Raw genomic sequence first — 22,487 nt, 5'->3', positions numbered from 1 at the left:
TATATAAGTTCACTGCACATGGCACAGTTACTAAATGTTAACATTTCTGTGGATTTAAATGTTTAATTGGTAGAAATTTAATTTTATGTCACTTTTTTAACATACTAATTATGCAAAATCAATTTTATTGCCTGTGTGTATACACCTACCATTTTTATTCCTTATAGCTTTCTAGTATGAACTTAATTTTTTTTAACGTTTATTTATTTTTGAGAGACAGAGACAGAGCATGAGTGGGGGAGGAGTAGAGAGAGAGGGAGACACAGAATGTGAAGCAGGCTCCCAGCTCTGAGTTGTCAGAACAGAGCCTGGATGTGGGGCCCAAACCCACAAACTGAGATCATGACCTGAGCTGAAGTCAGACACTCAACCGACTGAGCCACCCAGGCACCCCCATTATGAACTTAAATATGACAGATCTACCACCTTGATGCTCATCGATGACAACAATGGTACAGAATTTCTTCAGGAAAAGAAGAAACCTGCCAAGGAGAATTGCTTGCCAAATGAAGGTTTAGGAGTGGAGTAAACTGGAATAACTCAAAGTATATTTAAAGTAATTGCTTACATATTCCTCAAGACTAATTTGGGGGGGAGGTCATCTCTCTTAAAAACCCTTTTCCAGCTTGGACACCCTTCCCTTGTACAGATGTCTACCACTGGCAATCCCACCGTACCATCATTATCATTGTGTGCTTCCTTAGCTAACTATACACTGCCGACCTAGTGCATGGAGCAGGTGTTCAGTAAGTGCTGCAGGAATCAATGAATAAGGCTACCCTTTATTCCAATGTAACTTATTCTGATCAAAGAAATATATTTATAATTCTATTACCTGCAAACATGGAAGGACACTTTACTCACTTAAAAATAGTCTAAAATAACAAGAGATCACATTTCTGAAGTTTCAAATCAGTTTTCTGAAAGAACTCTTGATGGATGTAGGAAAAGCACATAATACAGTACATTTTAAACTAAATTTGAAAATATCATTTATAACATAAAAATATACAGTTTTTTAAAGGTATTCCTCCTATTTTCCAGATTTTTGTTGATACTGATAAACATGGAAAGATTATTAGAAATATATAAAAATTTTTATACAAGTAAAGATGTTTAAACCAACCTGCAAAACAGTCTAATAAAATAGTACTAATGATGACTAAATTAGATAAACAGCTTCTCTAGTAGTTAAGAGCATGGGTTCTGCAGCTAAACTCCCTAGATTTGAATCTTAACATAATCTTTGAAAAAAATCAGTCAATCTTATTTGCTCTAATTTTTGTTCTTTATTTTTTTTAGAGAGAGAGAGAGAAAAAGAGAAAGAGAAAGGGGAGAGGGAGAAAGAGAGAGACAGAGACAGAGAGAATCTTAAGCAGGCTCCACAGTCAGTGCGAAGCCCGACATGGGGCTCGATCCCACAATCTTGGGATTATGACCTGAGTCGAAATCAAGAGTTGGACACTCAAAGGACTGAGCCACCCAGGCACCCCTACCTTAGTTTTCTTATCTGAGAAATGAGAACAGTAATAGTAATTCCCTTATTTGTTGTATGGATGGAAAGAATTTATACAGATAAAACACTTATGTGTAAATAAGAAACACAGTAAATGGTGACATTATTATTCTCCTCATGATTTTCATCAAGAACTTAGCATATACAGAGCAATGTGTTAAGTGCTTTATGTACATTAACTTGTTTTATCTTCACAATCTTAGGAGGTAGGTAACATTATCATCTCCATTTTATAGACAAGGAAAATGAAACCTAGAGAAATTAACCAACTACATCTCTACCATAGAGATCTCTATCATACATCTTTTAAGTAAATCAGAGATCAGACCTAGGCTTAATGATTTCAAAGCCTGCTGTCTTAACCATGACACTGTAAAAATTAATAAAAGAATTTCATTAGTTTAAAATGACCAGATTTCCCCAACTTCTTATTTTCCCACATTCTACCATAGTTTCACCTTAAGACCACCTAAAGAGCAGCTGCCCCCAGTGCCTATAATTTGGTCAAAATGTCCTTATGAAAACTACTGTGATTGTGGCTAACAGACACATCACTCATGCTAAAAATGCTAAACATCACTCATCATCAGGGAAATACAAATCAAAACCACAATGAGATATAACCTCACACCTGTCATAATGGCTAAAATTAACAAATCAGGCGACAACAGATGTTGGCGACGATGCGGAGAACGAGGAACCCTTTTGTGCTGCTGGTGGAAATGCAAACTGGTGCAGTCACCCTGGAAAACAGTATGGAGGTTCCTCAAAAAATTAAAAATGAAACTACCCTACGACTCAACAATTACACCACTAGGTATTTATCCCAAGGATACAGGTGTGCTGTTTGAAAGGGGCACATGCACCCCAATGTTTATAGCAGCACTACTGACAATAGCCAAATTACGGAAAGAGCCCAAATGTCCTTCAACTGATGAATGGATAAAGAAGGTGTGGTATATATATACAATGGAATATTACCTGGCAATCAAAAAGAATGAAATCTTGCCATTTGCAACAACGTGGATGGATTATGCTAAGCGAAATTAGTCACTCAGATAAAGACAAATATCATACAACTTAACTCATATGTGGAATTTAATATACAAAACAGATGAACATAAGGGAAGGAGAGCAAAAATAATATAAAAACAGGGAGGAGGACAAAACATAAGAGACTCTTACATATAGAGAACAAACAGAGTTCCTGGAGGGGCTGTGGGTGGGGGTATGAGTGAAATGGGCAAGAGCATTAAGGAGGATACTTGTTCGGATAAGCACTGGGTATAATATAAATTTTAAAAAATAAATAATTTTTAGAAAAAGAAAAAAAATATTGTGATTTGTTTACAAATATTTGTGTCTGAATAAGGTTTTTCAACCTTGGTAAGTATTGACATCTCTTTGTTCTTTGTGATAATGGCTGTCCTGTGTATTATGGAATATTTAGTAGCATCCCTGGCCTCTGCCCATCGGATGCCAGTAGGACCTTCCTAGTTGAAACAACCAAAAATATCTCTAGACATTACCCAATCTTCTCCAAGGGTCAAAATCAACCCCAGTTTAGAACCATTGCAATAAAAGATTTTGAGATAATCTCCCTTTGCAGAAGTGTAGAGAGCTGTGAATAAGCCATTGGCACACACCATGCACTTTTCTGACTCCAAACTTGACCATGGCTTTTCCCTCCCTTTTGGTGGGCTCTCTCTCTTTCTTTTCAACTGAGTCTCACCTCTTCTAAGAAGTTTTCTTTGATCTATCTTTCTTCAGGATTTATAGCTTCATCTTTATGCTCTCATTTCATTAAACTTCTCTGGTTTTGTACGTGTGTCCTTGTTATGATTTGAGCATTTTAAGGGCATTGAATGTGTTTTTATCTGTGTGCCTCTCTAGTATCTAGTACATTGTAAACAAGTGTGCTTATTAGACATTTAACAAAATAATAAAAGTTGATCATACATTTTTAATGTAAGCAATTAATCCCTGATGTATAGCCAGCACCTGAAGTAGGGCTTATCACATAGCAAATGTTCAAAAAAATATTTGTAGGGGCACCTGGGTGGCTTAGTCAATTAGGCATCTGACTCTTGGTTTTAGCTCAGGTCATGATCTCACACCTTCATGTGTTCGAGCACCACATCGGGTTCTGTGCTGGCAGCATGGAGCCTACTTGGGATGCTCTCTTTCCCTCTCTCACTGCCCCTCCCCTACTCGTGCTGTCTCTGTCTCTTTCAGAATAATAAATAAACTTAAAAAAATTTTTAAAAATATTTGTAGAATATTAGTCAAACATGTCAGATAAGAGCATCACTATTATTTCATTAGATATATACCAGGTAATATTTTCATTAGTAAATATAAATTGGACTCCTGTTTTTTTCAGTATTTTGGAAAAAGATTACATTTTGTTACTCATGATTAATTAGGTTTTTCATTGCCATGTCCCTCATTGAATTTACTCAGAAACCAAAATACATATCACAAAAGATAGCTCAGAGTAGGAAGAAGCAAAAAAGTCATAGGCTTAGTGCATTACAATGTATTGACTTCAGAATTGCACAACATTGAGGTTCAAAGAAACTGAAAATTACTGACTCTAACCACCTGCTTCATTTACTCAATTATTCATTCAACGAACATGCACTCAGTGCCTATAACATGTTCCCTGCTGCCTCAAAGAGTTCTCAGTCTGTTTGGGAAGACAACAAAGGCAAACAAACACAAAATATGGCAGGTGCCTGGTCAGAGGTATCCATAACGTATTGGGAGAATATGGAGCAGGGACACCTGCCACAGCTCATGGTGGCTGAGAAAGGCTCCCCAGAGGAGGACATAAAGTAGGACTTAGAGGACACACAGAGTGGGTAAAAGAGTGAGAGCATAATCCAGAGAGAGGAAATGATACAAATAAAGATGCAGAATTATGCAACAATATGATGGATCATTGGGAAAAGACTGAACACACAGTGGCCAGGCATAGATCAAGGAAGGTGGGAAGTAGTCATATTAGAGCCTATGTACAATGCTTACAATCCCCACACTTCCCAAAGCAGGCCATTCCATCTTTTGGAAAGGTGGAACTATTGGAAAAATCTTCCTTACATTAAGGCAAAATCTGCTTCTCTAGGTAACAAACCTATTAGGATAAAGTGAGGAAAAAAAAAAAAAAACAGCTCTAACGCAGCTTGTCCTCAAAATATGGGCCATGGGTCTCCTAGATGAGAACAGCTAGAGAAACAGAGAACTGCCATATTTAGCAACATGGGGTGATTCTTCTCCACATCACAGCTCTAGAGCCATATGTTTTCACATGAAGAAATGTGGTGAGGGCTGACGGCCAGAGTAAGCATTATTATATCCAGGGGCAAGAAGAAAACAGTCTTTTTTTTTTAAGAAGAAATTTTTTTAAAGTAACTCTACCCCCAACATGGGCCTCAAACTCATGACTCCAAGATAAAGACATGCGTGCTCTACCAACTGAGCCAGCCAGGCAGCCCGGAAAAACAGAATCTTCACCCTTTCACAGCAGCATGAAGAAACTGAAGATGCTCACCAAAGCCCTGCCTAGATTTTAGCCTTGGTGAGTTAGAGGATTAAGTGAGGTTGGGAGTGGGTAGAAGGAGAAGTAATCAAATGGTAAGGGCATGGCTGGGTACTGGGGCAGGAAGGAGGCCAAGTATTAAAACAAGAAACTTAGTGCCATCTAAACCCACTTTGAGCTTCTCAGAAAACATACTAGCCATAGCTAGCAAATGCTTTCTATATCTTTGTCTTTTGTTAACTTTCTCACCTTAAAACCTTGGCATCTCTCCCAGTGTTGAGGCTATCTGGTACCTTTACAAGAATTAGAAAACTGCCTCTCCACCTCCTCAGCTCCCCCTCCCCTGCACCATGGTGAAATTGAAAAAAAGTGAGTGTAGCTCCACAGTCCTTCAGCTATGCACAACAGTGGGCAGTGGCCCTGAACCTTCCCAAAGGTCACACTATCTCCTCTTCCTTACTTCCTTACTTTCAATAATAGTTAACAAGCACTGACTGTATGCAAGGCACTATGAGAAATACAAAGAGAAGTACTAAATGAAAGAAGAGAGCCTCCTATCACCACCAAAAGAATAATTGAGGAGAGAGAATAGGCAAGAATGGGCATTCCTGAGAGGATATGGGAGGGCTGAAAATCTCAGATCTACAGGTTCCTGGGAGAATCTTTTATCCCAGCACTCCACTTCTGAGCATTGTCTGGTCTCAGACAAGCATTAGCATAACCATTAGCCTCTCTGCGATGTAATTATTCTTGGGCTGGCTTACTCTGGCCCCCTGCCAAACAGGAACATTCACAAATCTACATATGAATTTGGGGTAGGGGGTTTTTAATATACTCCTCCTAAACATCCACTGACTATTTACAGCTGAGCCTGCTGCTCTGATGAGATCTATTTTCCTGGCAGTCACCTCCCTGAAATACGGATGGTTTGCCATGGTACCTACTTCATTTCGTCCTTCATTCATCCATTGAACAACATTTACTGAGCATCTATTAAGTGACAGACCCTGTGCCAGAAAGTGATGGTGAATAAGGTAGCCATGGTTTCTGCCTGAAACTAACTTGGTCTAGAAGGGCAACAGACATTTATACATCTGATGATTACAAAAGGGGATATTGAGAATGCAATGGGAGCTTATCCTTACTACTGGGAGTTTCCCCAGAGAGTAGAACCAAATACAATGCCTATCCCTATATGAATGCAACAGCAGGATCCCTGGAGGTCCGCTTTGGAGAGTTCTTGAGACTCTGTCTTGTTGACAGTACTCTCAGCAAAGTCTCAGTGCCTCTACATTCAACTGCCAAAGAAGGGGTCCTAATCTTACCTCATCCTCTGCTTTAAATTTGCTAGCCACACCTAGTGGGTTCCAAAGTCACAATCAGACCCTGTCCCTGTCTTCTCCTCATGCACTTCTTTCTGGAAAGTTAAGAGACCACTGGGTGAGAATGGCAGTGGAGACTACACTCAAGTGAAATTCTAAGGCTCAGCATAACCTTGGAAAATAGCTCCCCAATGGGACATCTCCAGATGCTTAGGGACTGCCACGTCCCCTTGACTATTCATATATTTACTGTCCTGAAGCACTCGGAAAATGTTAGGCCCCAACCATACGTTATATTTTATTTTGAAGAATCCACATCCTATTTTATTTTCATGGTTTTGTATATAACTAAATCATGAAAAAGATAAAGCACTTTCTAGCCTGCTTCTGTGATAGAAAGTCTACCTACAATATCATTACATTTTCTCAGTCTACTTCAAAAAATACAACATCTGTCATAAAATTAAATAAATCTGGGTGTTCCCCATTGTAATTTTCCATTTTGCATGTGCCAGGCAAAAAGAATACTGCCTTTTGTCACCAAAATAAAAGCAGCACATTTGCAACTTCAAATCCATGAGCTTATTAAAAATCTTATTTTTAAAAAATTCATTCTCTTCTAGTTGGGCAATAAACTTGAAAATACTTTAATGTTCTGATTGTCAAGCAGGTATAGATAATGACATTAAATATGAACAAGCACATCATTTCATGGGTGCAAGATAAGTTTATAAAATATAAATGCTCTGACAGTAAGAAAACATACTGCTATACTCAATTATATCATTTGTTCAAAATACAATTGCTTCTATGTTTGGTAAATAGAATAATCCAGGTCACATTCCTGTGTTCAACTGAGTTTCTAGTCACTCCCTTTTCTTTAAATACTTGTGTTGTTTCTGCATGTTCCTAAGTGTCATCATTTATTGCTATAGGCATGATGGTTATATTTAACTAATAATGACAGTGGTTGTCATTAGATTTTAACTCAGTAACACTAGTCTGACATATCATTTGAAGTATGTCTTCAATTTAAATTTGATTAAAATTACAAACATCCCATCTATTGTGCCAATCAAAATGTTTTCACCCTTTCCCTGAACTTTTCTATGAACTTTCTTGAAATAAGTTATGGCAGCTTTAAGTAAAGGCTAGCCTTGGGTCATAAACATATTTTAAAATATGACTCTTGGAATAGAGCACAGCAAGACCACTTGGGGCTTTTTTAAAAAGAAAGACTTGATTTTGACTTACAGCCTGGACAAATTCTTAAGGCAAAAAGCACAATATAGTGAGAGTTCAAAGGCTCTAACTCAGATTCCTATATCATGCTGTATACATGGATGCTTTGCAGGGATTTGAATTTGCACAAGCAAAAATTGTCACAATTCAAAAAGCTGCATTTTAAAATCTTAGACCTAGCAAATACCTTTGGCAGTAAAATCAGGTACTGTGACGGCTTGTATGAAAAGCTGGCAGAAATGTGCCTAGTAAGAGATAGTGCAAAAGGAGGGAAAATAAATAAAGATCAGATGTTTTAGACATCTACTATGTATGGCAGGCTTTTACATACATCATCTTATTTACTCCTCATAATGATGCTGTGAGGTGTCTACTATGGGGCTCAATTTGTGAATAAGAAAACTGAGGCTGAGGGAGGCTGAGTTGTCCAGGCTCATACTGTAGTTTGCTTCCCTGGCAGTAATGAAGAAAGCAGAAGTAAATGTTTTTGCTGTTATTTTCCTGACTAGCTAGCTATTCTAAACCTAGCTGGCTATTCTAAAAAGGGAGGAGTGGACATAAGGTTCTGATTAATGGCCTTGGGATCTTAATAGGAATTGGAACCTTAGTTATGTTTAGGAAATGCTATTCTCAGTGTTCTATTTAAACTAGGAATTTATAGACATTTAATTTTCAAATAATTTATCTTGTTTTAGAAATAAAGACAATACCCAATAATTCCTTAAGATATTAGTACCTCAATTTTACAGGTAAGGTCAATGAAGCACAGACCAATCTGTCCAAGGTTATATATATAGCAGGGACTAGAATCTTGCAAGATCATCCGACTTCAAGGCTAGTGTTCTTGCCACTAAATAATAATACGTTTCTCATGTCTTTCCCAATACATGTCTGAGAGTTTGAAAAACTAATGGTCTGAAGGGCAAACCCCTGAAAGAGTACCTGCCTAAAAGATTTGATTTAAAGTTTACTGCAAATGTCTGTTTCATTTGAAAAATCATCCCCTTTTGTTTCCATGACATTACTTGTTCTTATGATACCACCCTTTTTATTTGTTTTATAACACTTACCACTGTCAATAAACACCTTATTTGGTTCTTTATATATTTCTTGTCTTTGCTCCTTCTACTTCTCTTAGCTCCATGAGACCTCTCTCTTCACACCATAACCTTAAGGTTTGGAGCAATGTCTGGCACATTGTAAGGGCTCAATACATATATTTTGAGGGAATGGTTAAATGAATGAATGGTCTTTCTTTATTCCTCTGCCTCCTTAGAGAACTACAATTTTTTTATTACCTCTCACATACTCTCTCAGGTCTAGCCAGGGAGATAGTCTCTCTGTCTACTTTTACTCATGTAGCAAACAACTCAATGTGATATAAAGATGGTATTTATAATACTTCTGAGTTAAATACTATGCTGAGGGGGTACCTGGGTGGCTCAGTCGATTGAGCATCTGACTCTTGGTTTTGGCTCAGGTCATGATCTCACAGTTCATGGGTTGGAGCCCCGCATTGGGCTCTGCACTGATGGTGTGGAGCCTACTTGGGATTCTCTGTCTTCCTCTCTCTCTCTCTCTCTCAAAATAAGTAAATAAACATTAAAAAATACTCTAGTGAGAATTAAAATTTATCTGGTTTTTTTGCAGCTACAACAGAAGGACCTTACCTAAGGTCAAAGTCCTAAGGTCAGATGTAATTCCATAAATAGAATTTATGGATACAAAAATGTTAATATAGCGCATATATCCTAATAGTGCATAGATCATATGTTATTATGTAGTGTGTCCAGCAAGGTTTAGGGTAGCAACCCATAACCAAACATATTAATTATTTTTTAAATACAACAACTGGTTATCTATAGTAAGTAAGTTTCTGCTACCAAATGAGTTCTGAAAAAATTGTTTTATCTTCGGCAATTTTGAATTTTGGAATTGCATATAAGAGATTATGGACTTGTAGCACTAACTCAGGAATTGTGAGGAGTAAATATAATACACTTAAAGCACATAACTCAGTGCATGACATACAGAAAGTATTCAAATTATCAGGACAGTTCTAGGTTTGCACACCTTCGCTAAACAAGCGTAGCCTCTAGGTATATATGCAACTCAACAGTTCACGAATATGTCAAGGATTTAGATGACTCTCAATGATTTGATAATTTGACAATATAAGGAGATGCTGCCACTTGTATGCTCTAGATTTTCCTATTAGCTAAGGACAGTTTTTGGAAGGTCCAACTCTTGCAATATTCTTTAGATCGACATCTGTTTATATAGTAAAGATACGCTACACTCTTACTTACAGGTTGTAAACATTTGGGATAGGGAAATAAATAAAACACATGCTTAAGTTTTACCCTCACTTGCAAAAATAGATAAAAGAATCATGTGCTATCTCAGAAGAAAGTGAGTTTTTTCTCTATCTAATGTCATATTCTTATTTTTGAATATGTGCAGCTAAGTGGGAGATAAAATGGCCTGACAAGTAATCTTGCCTATTACAACACTATGCAAACAATGTGATAGCTAGGAACTTGGGAAAGCCCACCCTGACTCCTGCTGTAGTTGCTTGAATTAAGTAGTGGTCGCCCCATGTGTGATCATCACAAAACCCAATCTTAGCTTTAGCAGGACAAAGCAGTCCTTGGTATAGTCAGCACTGTAGCACTGTCTTGAGATCTAGCAGCAAGAATAGCAAGGTGTGATAGGAGGTGGGTAGTGGGTTATTTCTTGAAACATGTGCTTTTAACACAACCATTTAAAAATCAACAAATTCAGAGACACATAATGGAACAAAATATAATGCATGAATCCAGGTTCATTAAACTAACGCATTTTTTGAAAAACAAAATATGACAGAACATTTCATTATTGACGTAGATTGGAGAAAAAGTGTTATGCTGCTATTTAGAATGTGTCTTGTATGTCATGGAATTGAAATATTTCCAAATCATCAATAATTAAAATGATGAGAATCCATCATTTCACTGACATTTACTTCTACATGAAAAGATGGCCTATTTTAAATGTGCTCACACATATTCTTGTCAATCACAAGCTGTCACAGCAAATTATTTCATTTTGTAGATCACATGGCAGTTAGCAGAAAATCTCTAGGTTTAAATTTAGATCTTAGGTGTAGTATCAAGAATTCTTTTCATGGATTTTTTTCTGGGACTACATCTTCACAATACAGTATATGAAAGATGTAAAATCTTATTCATAGTACTCAGTTTCATTTCTGGTTAACAAAACTCAGGACTGAAATGAATCATTGTAAATGATAGCTCTAAAAGCCAAATAGTCGAATAGAATATATAGGAAAGAATGAAAATATAAAGCTAAAGAAAACTTTAAACAATCAGAACACCACACAATGGAACTTGGACCTAATGAGTTAGATCCAAGCAGCTTTTTTCCTCTCATCTTTTTTAAGACATTTAAGTAATTGCAGGGCATTTCTTATGCTAGGTTGGCACTGCCTACAGCTTCTAACAGTTATAAAGGAGCTAAACTCTCATAAACCCCATGAATCTGATGCAAGCATTTTCACTGTGCCGTTAAAGAAGATTGAGGAAACTGAATAAAACCTAAAGTGCATGCCCACGAATTCAAAAACTTTTAAAATGCCTCTTCAAACAATTCATTAACTACATCTTCACAATTCTAGAGAATCATTAATAGATTTCAGAATCTTCAAATGCCATAATTATATGACCTAATAAGACCGTTGATCTTCATCAAGAGTTATTATAAAAAAGATTTTATTTTTCCCCACACACAGTCTTCTGCTTAGGCATTTAACTTCAAAATGTAAGAATTATTCTAATACTGCTTTTCAACAGGGAATGCTTCATGTCAGTCTTGACCTTGGCTTGACCTCTACATGAACGCTTTGTGTTTCCAGGTATGTGATAAATAGCTCTCTGGCTTTCTATTAAATCTAGTGGCACTGGCTGTCAACAGTGGTACTCAAAATGGGTAGTAAAGTAGTTAAAAATTAGAGATGTTCCTTAGGTCTTTTTCTACCTTAGTAAATCTGGAAATAGTTCTGAGGCTATTTTCACTGTTGACATTGCTTTTCCAAAGAACAATAAGAAAACAGTGAAGTATGGAAATACAATTGCCAAAATATATACAGACTTATTTGGCTTTCCTGTACCAGAAATAACGTAAATTTTCCTTTGGAGGACCCATTTGACTTATGTTGTTAAAAAGGGTTCTCAATTTTAAGGATTTGTAACTTATAAGCTCCTTAAAGGCCAGGACTTCTATCCCTAAGCCAAAACTGCATACATAGTAGATACTTAAATACTTATTGGTTTAAATTTAGATTGAATTAAATTGAAGTTAAAATCAGAGATAAAAGAATAAATGGTTTTAAAAAAAAAGACTCTAAGCCCCCCTTTTCATCTGTCTCTGATGTGGTCTAGTACCTGGCACATAGTAGGCTCTCAATGAATGTTTGCTGAATGAATGGAAATATTTATATTAAAGTAATGGCTAATTATTGACTCTAATGCCTGTTGATTACCTGAATATAAAATATTCATGTTCACGTAGAGAGCTACAAGAGTAGCACCCAATCCTGCCAGCTGTTTTTATCCTATTTACCTTTAGAATGCTTCCTTACTCTAAATTTATCTACCACCTTCAAGACTATTCACACATGTCTTATTTTTATGGTACACTCATGGAAAGTTGACAAATTATTGATTATCTGTAAAATACATGCAAGAAAGGTAATTTTAATCTGATTTGAAAAAGTACATGTGAATATGTGGGATATATAGGTATATAGATAGATATAGATATAGATATATAGACATATAGATAGATATATAGATAGATATAGATATAGATATAGATTTGAAATCTTCCCACATTTCTCTCAAATTATTTAATTCAAGTTAAAGACTATACTATGTATATATAACATTTATTTACATTTATGTTCTTAAGGTTCTGGAAGAAACCAAATATCAGTCTTTAGTCTTCTAGGCTTATCTACGAGCTTAACATAGACAAGTGGCTTTTTCCCCATTATACTTATCCTAGGTCTTTTTAATGGACATGTGATATGCTAGTCTGTGTCCAAGCTCACCTACAATTTCTTTTCTCAAAAGACAAGGCACATCTGCCACCTGCTCTACTCCGTGTCCCAGCAACAACTGTCGAGCAGCATAAAGATTGATTATCAGTCAAAAACCATTGCACAACACCAGATTTTGGTGGGTTAAGCTTGCTGATCCAGCAAGAGATGGTGTGAAATTTTCAGGAGTGTGTGCCAACATTTTGGTGCTAAAAGAACAGCAGTGCATGTCACAGTGAAACACAGCCAAAGATATGCAGACAAAGCAGAGAAGTTTTTTGTTCTGGACTTGGCTTTAAAAAGGATAAAAGAGAAAACAAAAAGTAGGAGGAAATTAGTTTGTACATTTAAAAATCATCCACCAAGCTAGTCATGTGTTTAACACTGTTATTTTAGGCATACATGTCCAGAAAATTTTCCACGAAGCTTGGCTATAAATAATTTTTATATATCTCTTCACCAATACCATTATCAATGAAAGGCCAGTATTTCTTATTAATAAAAACAATCAAGATTTTAAGGAAGCACTCATTACATACACACTTAAATATAAAATAGTCACAGAAACATTTACCTACAAAGACTCATGTTTTTATACAAGATTAATTTTACAAATGATTCAATGAATACAAAATAAAAGGAGCCATAATTTAAAGTTAAATCAAGATTTGAAAAATATATGGGTCTACACTTTTGCACAGGTAATTTTTACTGAGTATTATAGCAACAAGTTTCTTTACCTTGAACCAAATTACCATGAACTTTCTACTGATTTCAAGAAATTATTCCTGATGATCAAGTATTTTCAAAGAGATAGAAACCCTAGTATTATCTTATATAATAACATTAATAGAGGAAGAATTTTCATCATCTCATCTGTAATGAACTCCAGAATTACTTCTCTTCCACTTACGCAATTATTGCCTAGACTTGTCCTGGTTCACCAGCTTTATAGCAGTTGTAGAAAAAAATACTTCTAATAAAGTATTAAAAGTATAGGGGAACATAGCAGTTAGATACGCTGAATTTGCATGCCAAAGTTCTTATGTCATTTAAATGTGATTACTATATATAGCACTTGATGACAGACTATGGATATGACATGCTTGTAAGAATATTCTCAGTACTTTTCTTTCTTTCTGGAAATGTATTCTTTCTCACTGAAGAAAGAAAAATGTTTGTTTTAGTTTAGAAAATCACATTTGTGAATGTTAGAAACACTGCACTTTTGAAAAAAGAGCTTACCAGCATATGTCTAAAATACATATGTTTGTATTTATGTGTATATATAACAATATACATATGTGTATATACACATATATATGTGTATATATATAATAATATACATATGTGTACATACACAAATATGTGTATATATATTATTATATATAAACACAAATATAAACTACACACACACACATTTCAAGGTTTAAAAAACTCAAGCTGCAGTATTTACCTTATGGAAAATTTTGTTAGGAAAATCACATGTATATAAGAATTATATGTTTATTCTGATCACATTTTCATAGTTATGTTAATGCCATCTGAAAAAAGACCAAGAGTGTAAATGAATAAATGCTCCTTGAAACTTTGAACTATTTTCTGAGAGAATAAATCTAATGAATTATGTCTGTTGGGTGTCACAGAAACTAAACAGTAAATTCAATAATCTCTGATTTAATTTATTATATTTTCACCATTTAACCTCCTGCAGGCTCCCTAATGTCTATTCAGATCTATATTAAATTAAGCACCAATGCTAATGAAGGGCAATAAACGTGGCTGTCAGTGGATTTTTCTTTCATTAAGCACATTATCCTCTTACTGAGCTGTAAATGCGTAAACATTAGTTTTGTTAAACCATGCAAAAAAGACAGGATGAAAATCATTTTTTAATTGCACCCCTGAAGCAATTTACTGTGGGTGGGGGTAGAGTATATTTTTTCTTTTTTACCTTTAATTTTTTTGAATGGATCTAAAAAGGGCTCTCCTGTTGAAACATAAACGTCGGCTTCATGGGGTATATCTTCAGGTTTGAGGGCTTCAGTGCCGTCTGCCAAGAACACTCGTCGTGCGGCCATGTTCAGATTCAGCTTTTCTGTGCACTCCTCCAGCAACTAGAAGAAAGCAAGAGGTAAGAGAAAGTGAGTTAGGACAAAGAAGCAACACATTGCCATGAAACAAAAGGTGCTAACGATGAAAACAGACACCCATTGAGTCACTGGCCAAGTTAAGTAACTGAAGTAACTCCACCAATGTATTTTCTAGCACTTGAAAATATACAAAGAAGAGGAAAATCACAGCTCTGAGAATATCTAATTATTGTCTAATTTTAGTTCTTAAATATTCTGTCAGTTTAACAACTCCACAAGACAGAAAACCATTGCATCTGTTTATTAAACAGAAGGGTCATTTATTTATTAAATGTACCATTTACATGTTGATAAACAAGAAAGGAATAAAATGCCTATGAGATCTATGTATACATAAGCAATTTACAGATTCATCACTAAAAAGAAAATTTTAACACAATGCCATCTTTTTCATTTTTTATATTATGAAAGAGTAAGGGAAGAAATAAAGCACTGAAAACTTATGAACACTATTTACCAAGGTGATGGTTGGTACTGTAACTTTGGCAAAGACTGTTCTACATCCATTTTTGTAAGCTGTTACTGTAATCACTCTGGGATGAAGTTTGTGTCTTTGACATGATCTCTGCCGATTCTGGGCCGGCTGAAATTTTAAAGAAGAGAACTCTGCATCTCTGAAGGAAAAAAACCACAAAATTGGTGTATGTTAATTAATAATAACATTTAAATAAATATTATCTTAGGCATGTTTTACAGATATAATCCCTAGAGATTGTTTCTAAGTATTCACCAAAAAAACCTTTTTATAGGCTAAGATTTAAAAATTTTAATATAGAATAGGCTTGCTAAAACTGTTCATGTAAGGCAGCTGAAAATAATTGATTTTTATCAATTTACTTATAAAACACCACAACACTCATTTAAAAAAAAGTATGTATACATGCTATGTTCTGATAGAAAACAAAAAATAGTAACATGGTCCTACCATCATGAAATAGCAAACAGGTAAGATTTTCCATTAAGTTTTCATGTTTATCAAAGTACTTTGATTTTTGAAAAAAAGATTTGAAATTCAAAGTTTCTTATTCTAAATTTCTTACTCTAAAGTTAATTGTAATTACCTTCATCTCAAATTGTTTGGGGTAGTAAAGGAAAATTTCTAAGTTTTTACTTCATCCAAAATCAGTTTCAGTCCTCATTATTTCCTCAGCAAAAGTACATGGTAAATGACTAATATGTTGTTTTGATTTCAAGTTCTCTAACTAACCCTGGTAATTCTTAATGCCACAGAAGCAAAGTAAACATTTTAAAATAAAAACTTCAGGTAAATTAAAGTCATAATACACCTACCTAATCAAACATGAAAATAACGGGAGTATCAGTTTCTTGGTTTGAGTTTTGCTCTTACCAACATTTTTTTCTATCCATAAATTCTTAGGTTTAACAGTTTATGACAATAATCTTGAAGTGAAAATATACACACAAAATGGTTTTATAATAAGTTCATTTCAACTTGATTTTACTGGAAAATACTGCTTAAATATCAAAAGTATGCATTTCTATTTTTAAACAAATATCTGGTAAACAGATATTTTGTAGCCCTAGTCTGATTCTGCTTCAAGTATTTTTTTCAGAGTTTCATATTATCCACATTTAAGTGTACCTCATGTTTTCCACAAGTGTAATTAGCAACATTCTACTCAGGTGCTTTCAAAGAAAAAATAAACAAAACAAAAACAGAAACAAAACCCTAGAGATGTGTTACATTTTAATGTCTGAAATAGTCAATTGAATCATTATAAATTCTGCTCAAAGGAAAAAGCTTCAGCAGTGGGTTAAAAAGAACAGAGAATAGCTTTGATTACCTCAGTTGACCCATTGGATCACTGACAGGTCTGTTTCTCTTGGATACTGATATAAAACAAGAATTGTTTTTACTGTTTGATTTGTAGCTATATGGGTCTGATATTTCATCATGGCTATGATCTGATACTGTTTGATGTGGGGAGCAATCTTGAAGTCCTGACCCTTCTGATACTGTCGCTGAATGCAAAAGCCTGTTGGGGCCAAACTGAGGCTGCAAATAATCTTCAGTTGTTTTAATAACTGCTTTTGCCTGGGATGACATAAACTCTCTGAAAGAAACCATCCAGGGAAGAATACAGCGAATTGATCTGTAATTACTTATTAACAACTACCATATAACTGACTGTATGACATGTGCTAGACAAAATATCACACACTTAGTCATTATTTTGTTTACTCCTTAGAATATCCCTGGAAAGTGGGTACTATTTTCATCCCCATTTTACAGATTTAAGAAATTGTGGCTCAGAGAGGCCACTTAACTTGCCCAAGTTCACATAATGAGTAAACTGACAGGGTAGAAAACTGAACCCAAGCCCATTCTAAAATAAACTCACATTCATAACCATTAAATTGAATTGTTTTGCTCTATTAAACTAAAGGAGAAAGATTGTATAATGCTTAAAACAGCTAAGTACAATTTTTTTAATTAAAAATTTTTTTCAGTGTTTTATTTATGAGAGAGACATAGAGTGTGAGAGGGGGAGGGGCAGAGAGAGAGGGAGACACAGAATCCCAAGCAGGATCCATGCTCTGAGCACAAAGCCAGATGGGGGAACTCAAACTCATGGGCCACAAGATCATGACCTGAGCTGAAGTCAGTTGCTTCACTGACTGAGCCACCCAGGCTTTAATTCTTAGATTCATTTAAAAACTACTCCGTACTCTGTTCAGTATTAGGAAATCTAAAAGTTAAAGAGATGTGTCTCCTACCTTCAAGAAACTTGCAAACTATCCCCTAATTCGAGAGAATATATGCTAAACAATCTGCTTAGAACTATGGGTGTGTATTAACTATAAATGCCAAAAGAATTTCTTGAAGGCAAACTCACTACATAGGCTAGAATAAAGCCTATGAAGGCCTCATGGCAGACTAGATTTATGGTGACCAACTCATCCTGGTTTACTCAGGACTGCCCTGCCATTGGCACTGAAAGTCACACACTCCAGGAACTCCCTGAATCTCAGACAAGTTGGGATAGTTGGTCACCCTACCTGGTAGTTAAGCTGGAGTAGTAGTATTTAGATAAACTATGATATTTGAGGGGCACCTGGGTTGCTCAGTTGGTTAAGCATCAGACTTTGACTCAGGTCATGATCTCCCAGTTCGTGGGTCCGAGGCCTGCATCAGGCTGTGCTGACAGCTCGGAGCCTGGAGCCTGCTTCAGATTCTGTCTCTCTCTCTCTCTCTCTCTCTCTCTCTCTCTCAAAAGCAAATAAATATTTTAAAAAAAAACTATGATGTTTCAACAAAGGACCATATGTCCTGTGACGCTGTGTAATACCAAGTTATAAAGATGGAGTATATAGGGAACTTGCTGGTATGATAAAATGAAACACGTTTTAACATAATTGAGAATATTGAGCTGTATGATGATTAAGCATAGATGATAGTAAACTTACACATATTATTTCAGTTATTCATGTATGTATTTGTATTTTTATACAAACCAAATCTGCTTCTTTCTAATTTGTTAGTTTCTCAGTAGTTTTTATGCATAATGTATTATAACCCCACCCACTCATGTAAATATAAACTAGCATATGCTTAATGTGGAAAGCTTAGCACAGCCAGCCCCTCCTCCAGATTTTTTTATCCACCAATGTCATTATAATCACAATTATTTCTTCTGGCCTGTCCTCTCTATGTTCACAAATGTGTAAAATGGTTGATCATTTCTTCTGAAAGAATGAAAGACTTTCATGTGGCATGGGGAAAATTGGTGTGTGTGTGTGTGTGTGTGTGTGTGTGTGTGTGTGTGTGTGTGTGTGTGTATGAGAGTTGATACAGTGGATCAATAAAGCTAAAACACTGGGATGCAAGCAGTTGTATTTGTTGTTATCACATGTTTCTACCCAAGTCTGTCCTAGACTGACTGTAGCTCTAGGGAGAGAAGTAGTTTTCCCTACACTCCAAAACCTAGCTAGGCTCAAAACTTTGGCAGCCTTTTGAATTGATCACTGGACGTTAGCTCTGGCAGAGGTGAGACCTCCCTTCAGACCTGGGCTATTCGGATTTTGATAGCAATGGTGAATGGTGGCATGAGGCAGAGGTCATGTCTCAGTGGCAGTGTTTTTGCAGCAGTAGCAATGGAACTGCAAATGGTCACCATGCTTTTCAACTTAGGGGAAGAGCAGTAAACAGACAGGAGGAAAGATCTGCAGATCTCATAAATAGTTCCCAGTGCCCATAAATAATCACTTGGAAAGCAAATACTCATGAAAAGAAAGAAAACAAATTCTCTACTTAATGAAGAACAGGTGTCTTTTTTTTTTTTTTTAAGATTTTATTTTTTTAAAAATATTCTCTGCACCCAACTTGGGGCTTGAACTTACAACCCTGAGTTCAAGAGTCATGTGCTCCATCAACTGAGCCAGCCAGTTGCCTCATGTCTTTCTTTTTCAATGAATGCATTTTGTTTACTATCAAATATTTTTACAAATATACTAATGATTTTATATAATAATCCATTGTCACGTCACCAGAAAGTGAAAGGTTTTATTTTTTCCATATTTCAAAGCTTCAACTATGTTGATGAGAGGGTAAAGGCAAGCTGAGGGCAAAACTCAAGCTGACACCTCACAAACCCCCTCCCCTTAAGATGGGATATGTATAACATTCTTTAGGCACTAGTGACTGCCTAAGAACAAAGGCAGGGAGAAACAAATGGTCAACTGATAAAGATCGCAGTCATGCAGGACATGAAACTCTACTATAGTTTATAACTGCCTTGATTTACAGGAAAAATTTACACAATCTTAGTAACAGCCAGACCTCCAAGAACCTATAGACTTAATTTCCTAGAGCCCTGATGTCACCTCACCTCTGTAGGATAGAAAATCCTATGTAATCAGTCATTCTTCACAATCACAGCACAGCTCTTTCTGTGCATGGCTCCTGTCCCAGTGCTATAATAAAGACATCTTTTTGCACCATAAAATGCCTCAAGAATTCTTTGACTGTTTCGCTCTAGGACCCTGCATCATGTGTCATACCATTATTAATTCAGTATTTTGCCTTTTTTATTTAAATATTGTCTTAATAACCATTTTTCGAGTTGCTATATGGTCTTTACAGATTTTATCAGAATGTAAACAAATTTTATCAAGTATACCTTGCCGTCCTCAATCTAATCATGTAAAAGCTATTTGCTTTTCTTTGTCTCTTGACATATCTTCCCCCTGTCTTCTGGTAACAGCACTGGCATCCTTTAGGGAAACTTTCATCCTTCTCCCTGCCAACTCCACATGATTCTGGTAGGGTTAGGACAATAAATTATATGAGATTTACCTGGTAAATGGTTAAAAGAATTAAATTAAGCAACATGATTTTACCATATATTTATTTATTATCTGCCTTTCTCTAGTAATTTATATTAAAAAGGATAAGAAAAGGTAGCTTTTCATGTAAAAAAGTCACTACTGGGCCACCATCTGTAGTCTTCAGCTTTGATTTGTTTTATCAATGTTGATGACAGGTTTGCACTAGTCCTTACACACTATTAAACTCTTTTTTCTTATAACATTTGATGTGTTGCCTAGTCTTTGGGCGTGTGAGAGGATAATCACAGAACTGTTTGGCAAAGCTAACTTGTCCTACACAGGGAATTAAACCCACACACATGGCTTGTTAAATTAATGCTGGAAACGAGGGTGTTAGGATCATTCAGCTCAAACACATTTGGGTTTCAGGTGACTGAGCTTGTTAGTGGTATACACAGAAACTGAAAAAAGGAAATAAAACCACTCCAGCAGGGCACAAAGAGAATTAGAAGACCATTCATTGCTCTTTAGAATATACTACTGATTTAAGAACAACTGTAGTAGAAATGATATTGAAATAGCATTGTATGGGAACAGATGTTAGCTACACTTGAGTATAATAAAATGTATAAACTTGTACAATCAGTACGTTGGACACCTGAACTAATGTAATATTGTGTATTAGCTATACTCAAATTAAAATACTAAAAATCAGGAGCACCTGTCTGGCTCATTGACTCTTGACTGCCAGGTCATGCGTTCAAGTCCTATGTTGGGCATCCAGCTTACTTAAAAAAAAAAAAATTAAAAGACAACAACAAATACCACAACTCTAGTAGAGTGCCACATTTTTTTTATTCAGCAACCTCATCTATCCTTCTGTATCTAACTGCTTCTTCCTCTTACGTCATTATTGCCTAACCTACCTCTGTCCTTCTCCTTACTCCTCATGGCTTCTGCTAACTTCCTCTATGTATCTCCCTATTTCTGTACCACACTACTTTCTGAAGACTCTCTATGACTCACATTCAATGCCCCCAAAACTTTAATTGCATCACTATTCAGTTTAGGACGCCCTGCTGGGTAGAACTCTCAAGGTAGGCAATCTCGTAAGCCACTGGCAAGCCTGTCGATGGGAAAGTACCCACCAGTGGCCCAAAACTAGGTACAGGAGGGCTTAGAGTAAGATGGACTCTCAGATGCATGGCTTGTCTACTATGCCAAGATAAGCAGAGACACTGTATTATTTGATTGGAGAGGTGGGCAAAGGAGGTAGTTCTACACTAGCAGCAATGAACCAGTAGTGCTCTTTAGCTAATACAACTCTAATATCTAGATTGTATTTAAGGAACCATAATTATAGCCTCCTTATTTGTCTTTCTTTCTCTTATTTCTCCTCTTTTCCTTTGAAAGATCTTTTTGCCTTCTCGGCAAAAATTTCTTAGAGATCTCATGACATTCAGATTTATTAAAGTGAACTTTCTTCCACCTTTAGATTTATATATATCTTCATATAGCTATTGTCCCCCCACAGACAGTTTTGGCCTTTTAGAATTGTACTATACCTTCCCACAGTTATTTCCGTCACCAAGACTGTCTTTTAATTGAGAATTTAGCCTGTAACCTTACAATTTGTTTTCTAGTCTTCCTATGCATTCTCTGTTCCGTTGAATTCCTTTCTTGTTCACTCTTGGATTAAATAATATATATTTTTTATTATTTTATTTTTTTCTATTAGATTGAATGCCCTGCATTGTTTAACCTTATTTTTAGTGGAAACATTAGATATTATAATATGAATCCTATAATTAAAGATTAATATAAATTACTAATTAATTACCTTCCAGATAATGCAAGAACCTGAGAACATATCATACCCATTTATTGTTCCCTCCATGGGCTTGTGGTCTATATATACTTCCTTATTCCATTTTTCAAGGATATGTGTACCTTAAATCCATGTGGTTAATCCATGGCTTAAATCCATGTGGATTCCTAAACCAGTCGTTTTAGGAAAGGATTCTTTATCATAAAAAATAACCTCAATTTGTCCTCAATTACTGTTGAAGCTATCTACCACATTCTGGAACCTGGACTAATTTATAATTTTATAAATTTTAACATTTCTATGTCAGTCTTATTATCTTGTCCTGTAAGTTTATGATGTGTCTTTACTGTAAATCTTTCATTATATCTGTAAACAATTCATATATATAAAGATTTCAAATTGTTTGAAAGATTGGTAAGATTTCTATGCTACCCTTGCATATAGGAATGCATTTCCTTCCTGTGCATTCACATTTGCCCTGGTAGATTTGATAGCTGG

At 35.7% G+C, this 22,487-nt stretch overlaps 1 protein-coding gene across 2 annotated transcripts in view; it reads right to left on the bottom strand.

The window, feature by feature from the left end:
• DCDC1 (doublecortin domain containing 1) overlaps window positions 1-22,487 on the bottom strand; it is a 484,878-nt gene that overhangs the window by 428,442 nt on the left and 33,949 nt on the right. Inside the window, exons 5-7 of one of the 2 annotated variants that reach the window (XM_060606272.3) lie at window positions 16,678-16,947; window positions 15,330-15,486; window positions 14,674-14,836 (exon numbers count right to left, since the gene is read on the bottom strand). In XM_060606272.3, coding sequence (XP_060462255.3) covers window positions 14,674-14,836; window positions 15,330-15,486; window positions 16,678-16,947 — 590 coding nt within the window. The remainder of the gene's footprint in view (window positions 1-14,673; window positions 14,837-15,329; window positions 15,487-16,677; window positions 16,948-22,487) is intronic. The other variant, XM_060606273.3, reaches the window with a different exon arrangement.

Source organism: Panthera onca, chromosome D1 (assembly GCF_046562875.1).
Source record: "Panthera onca isolate mPanOnc1 chromosome D1, mPanOnc1 haplotype 2, whole genome shotgun sequence".
In the NCBI taxonomy this organism is placed as follows: Eukaryota; Metazoa; Chordata; class Mammalia; order Carnivora; family Felidae; genus Panthera; species Panthera onca.
This window is presented reverse-complemented; position numbering and strand designations above follow the sequence as displayed.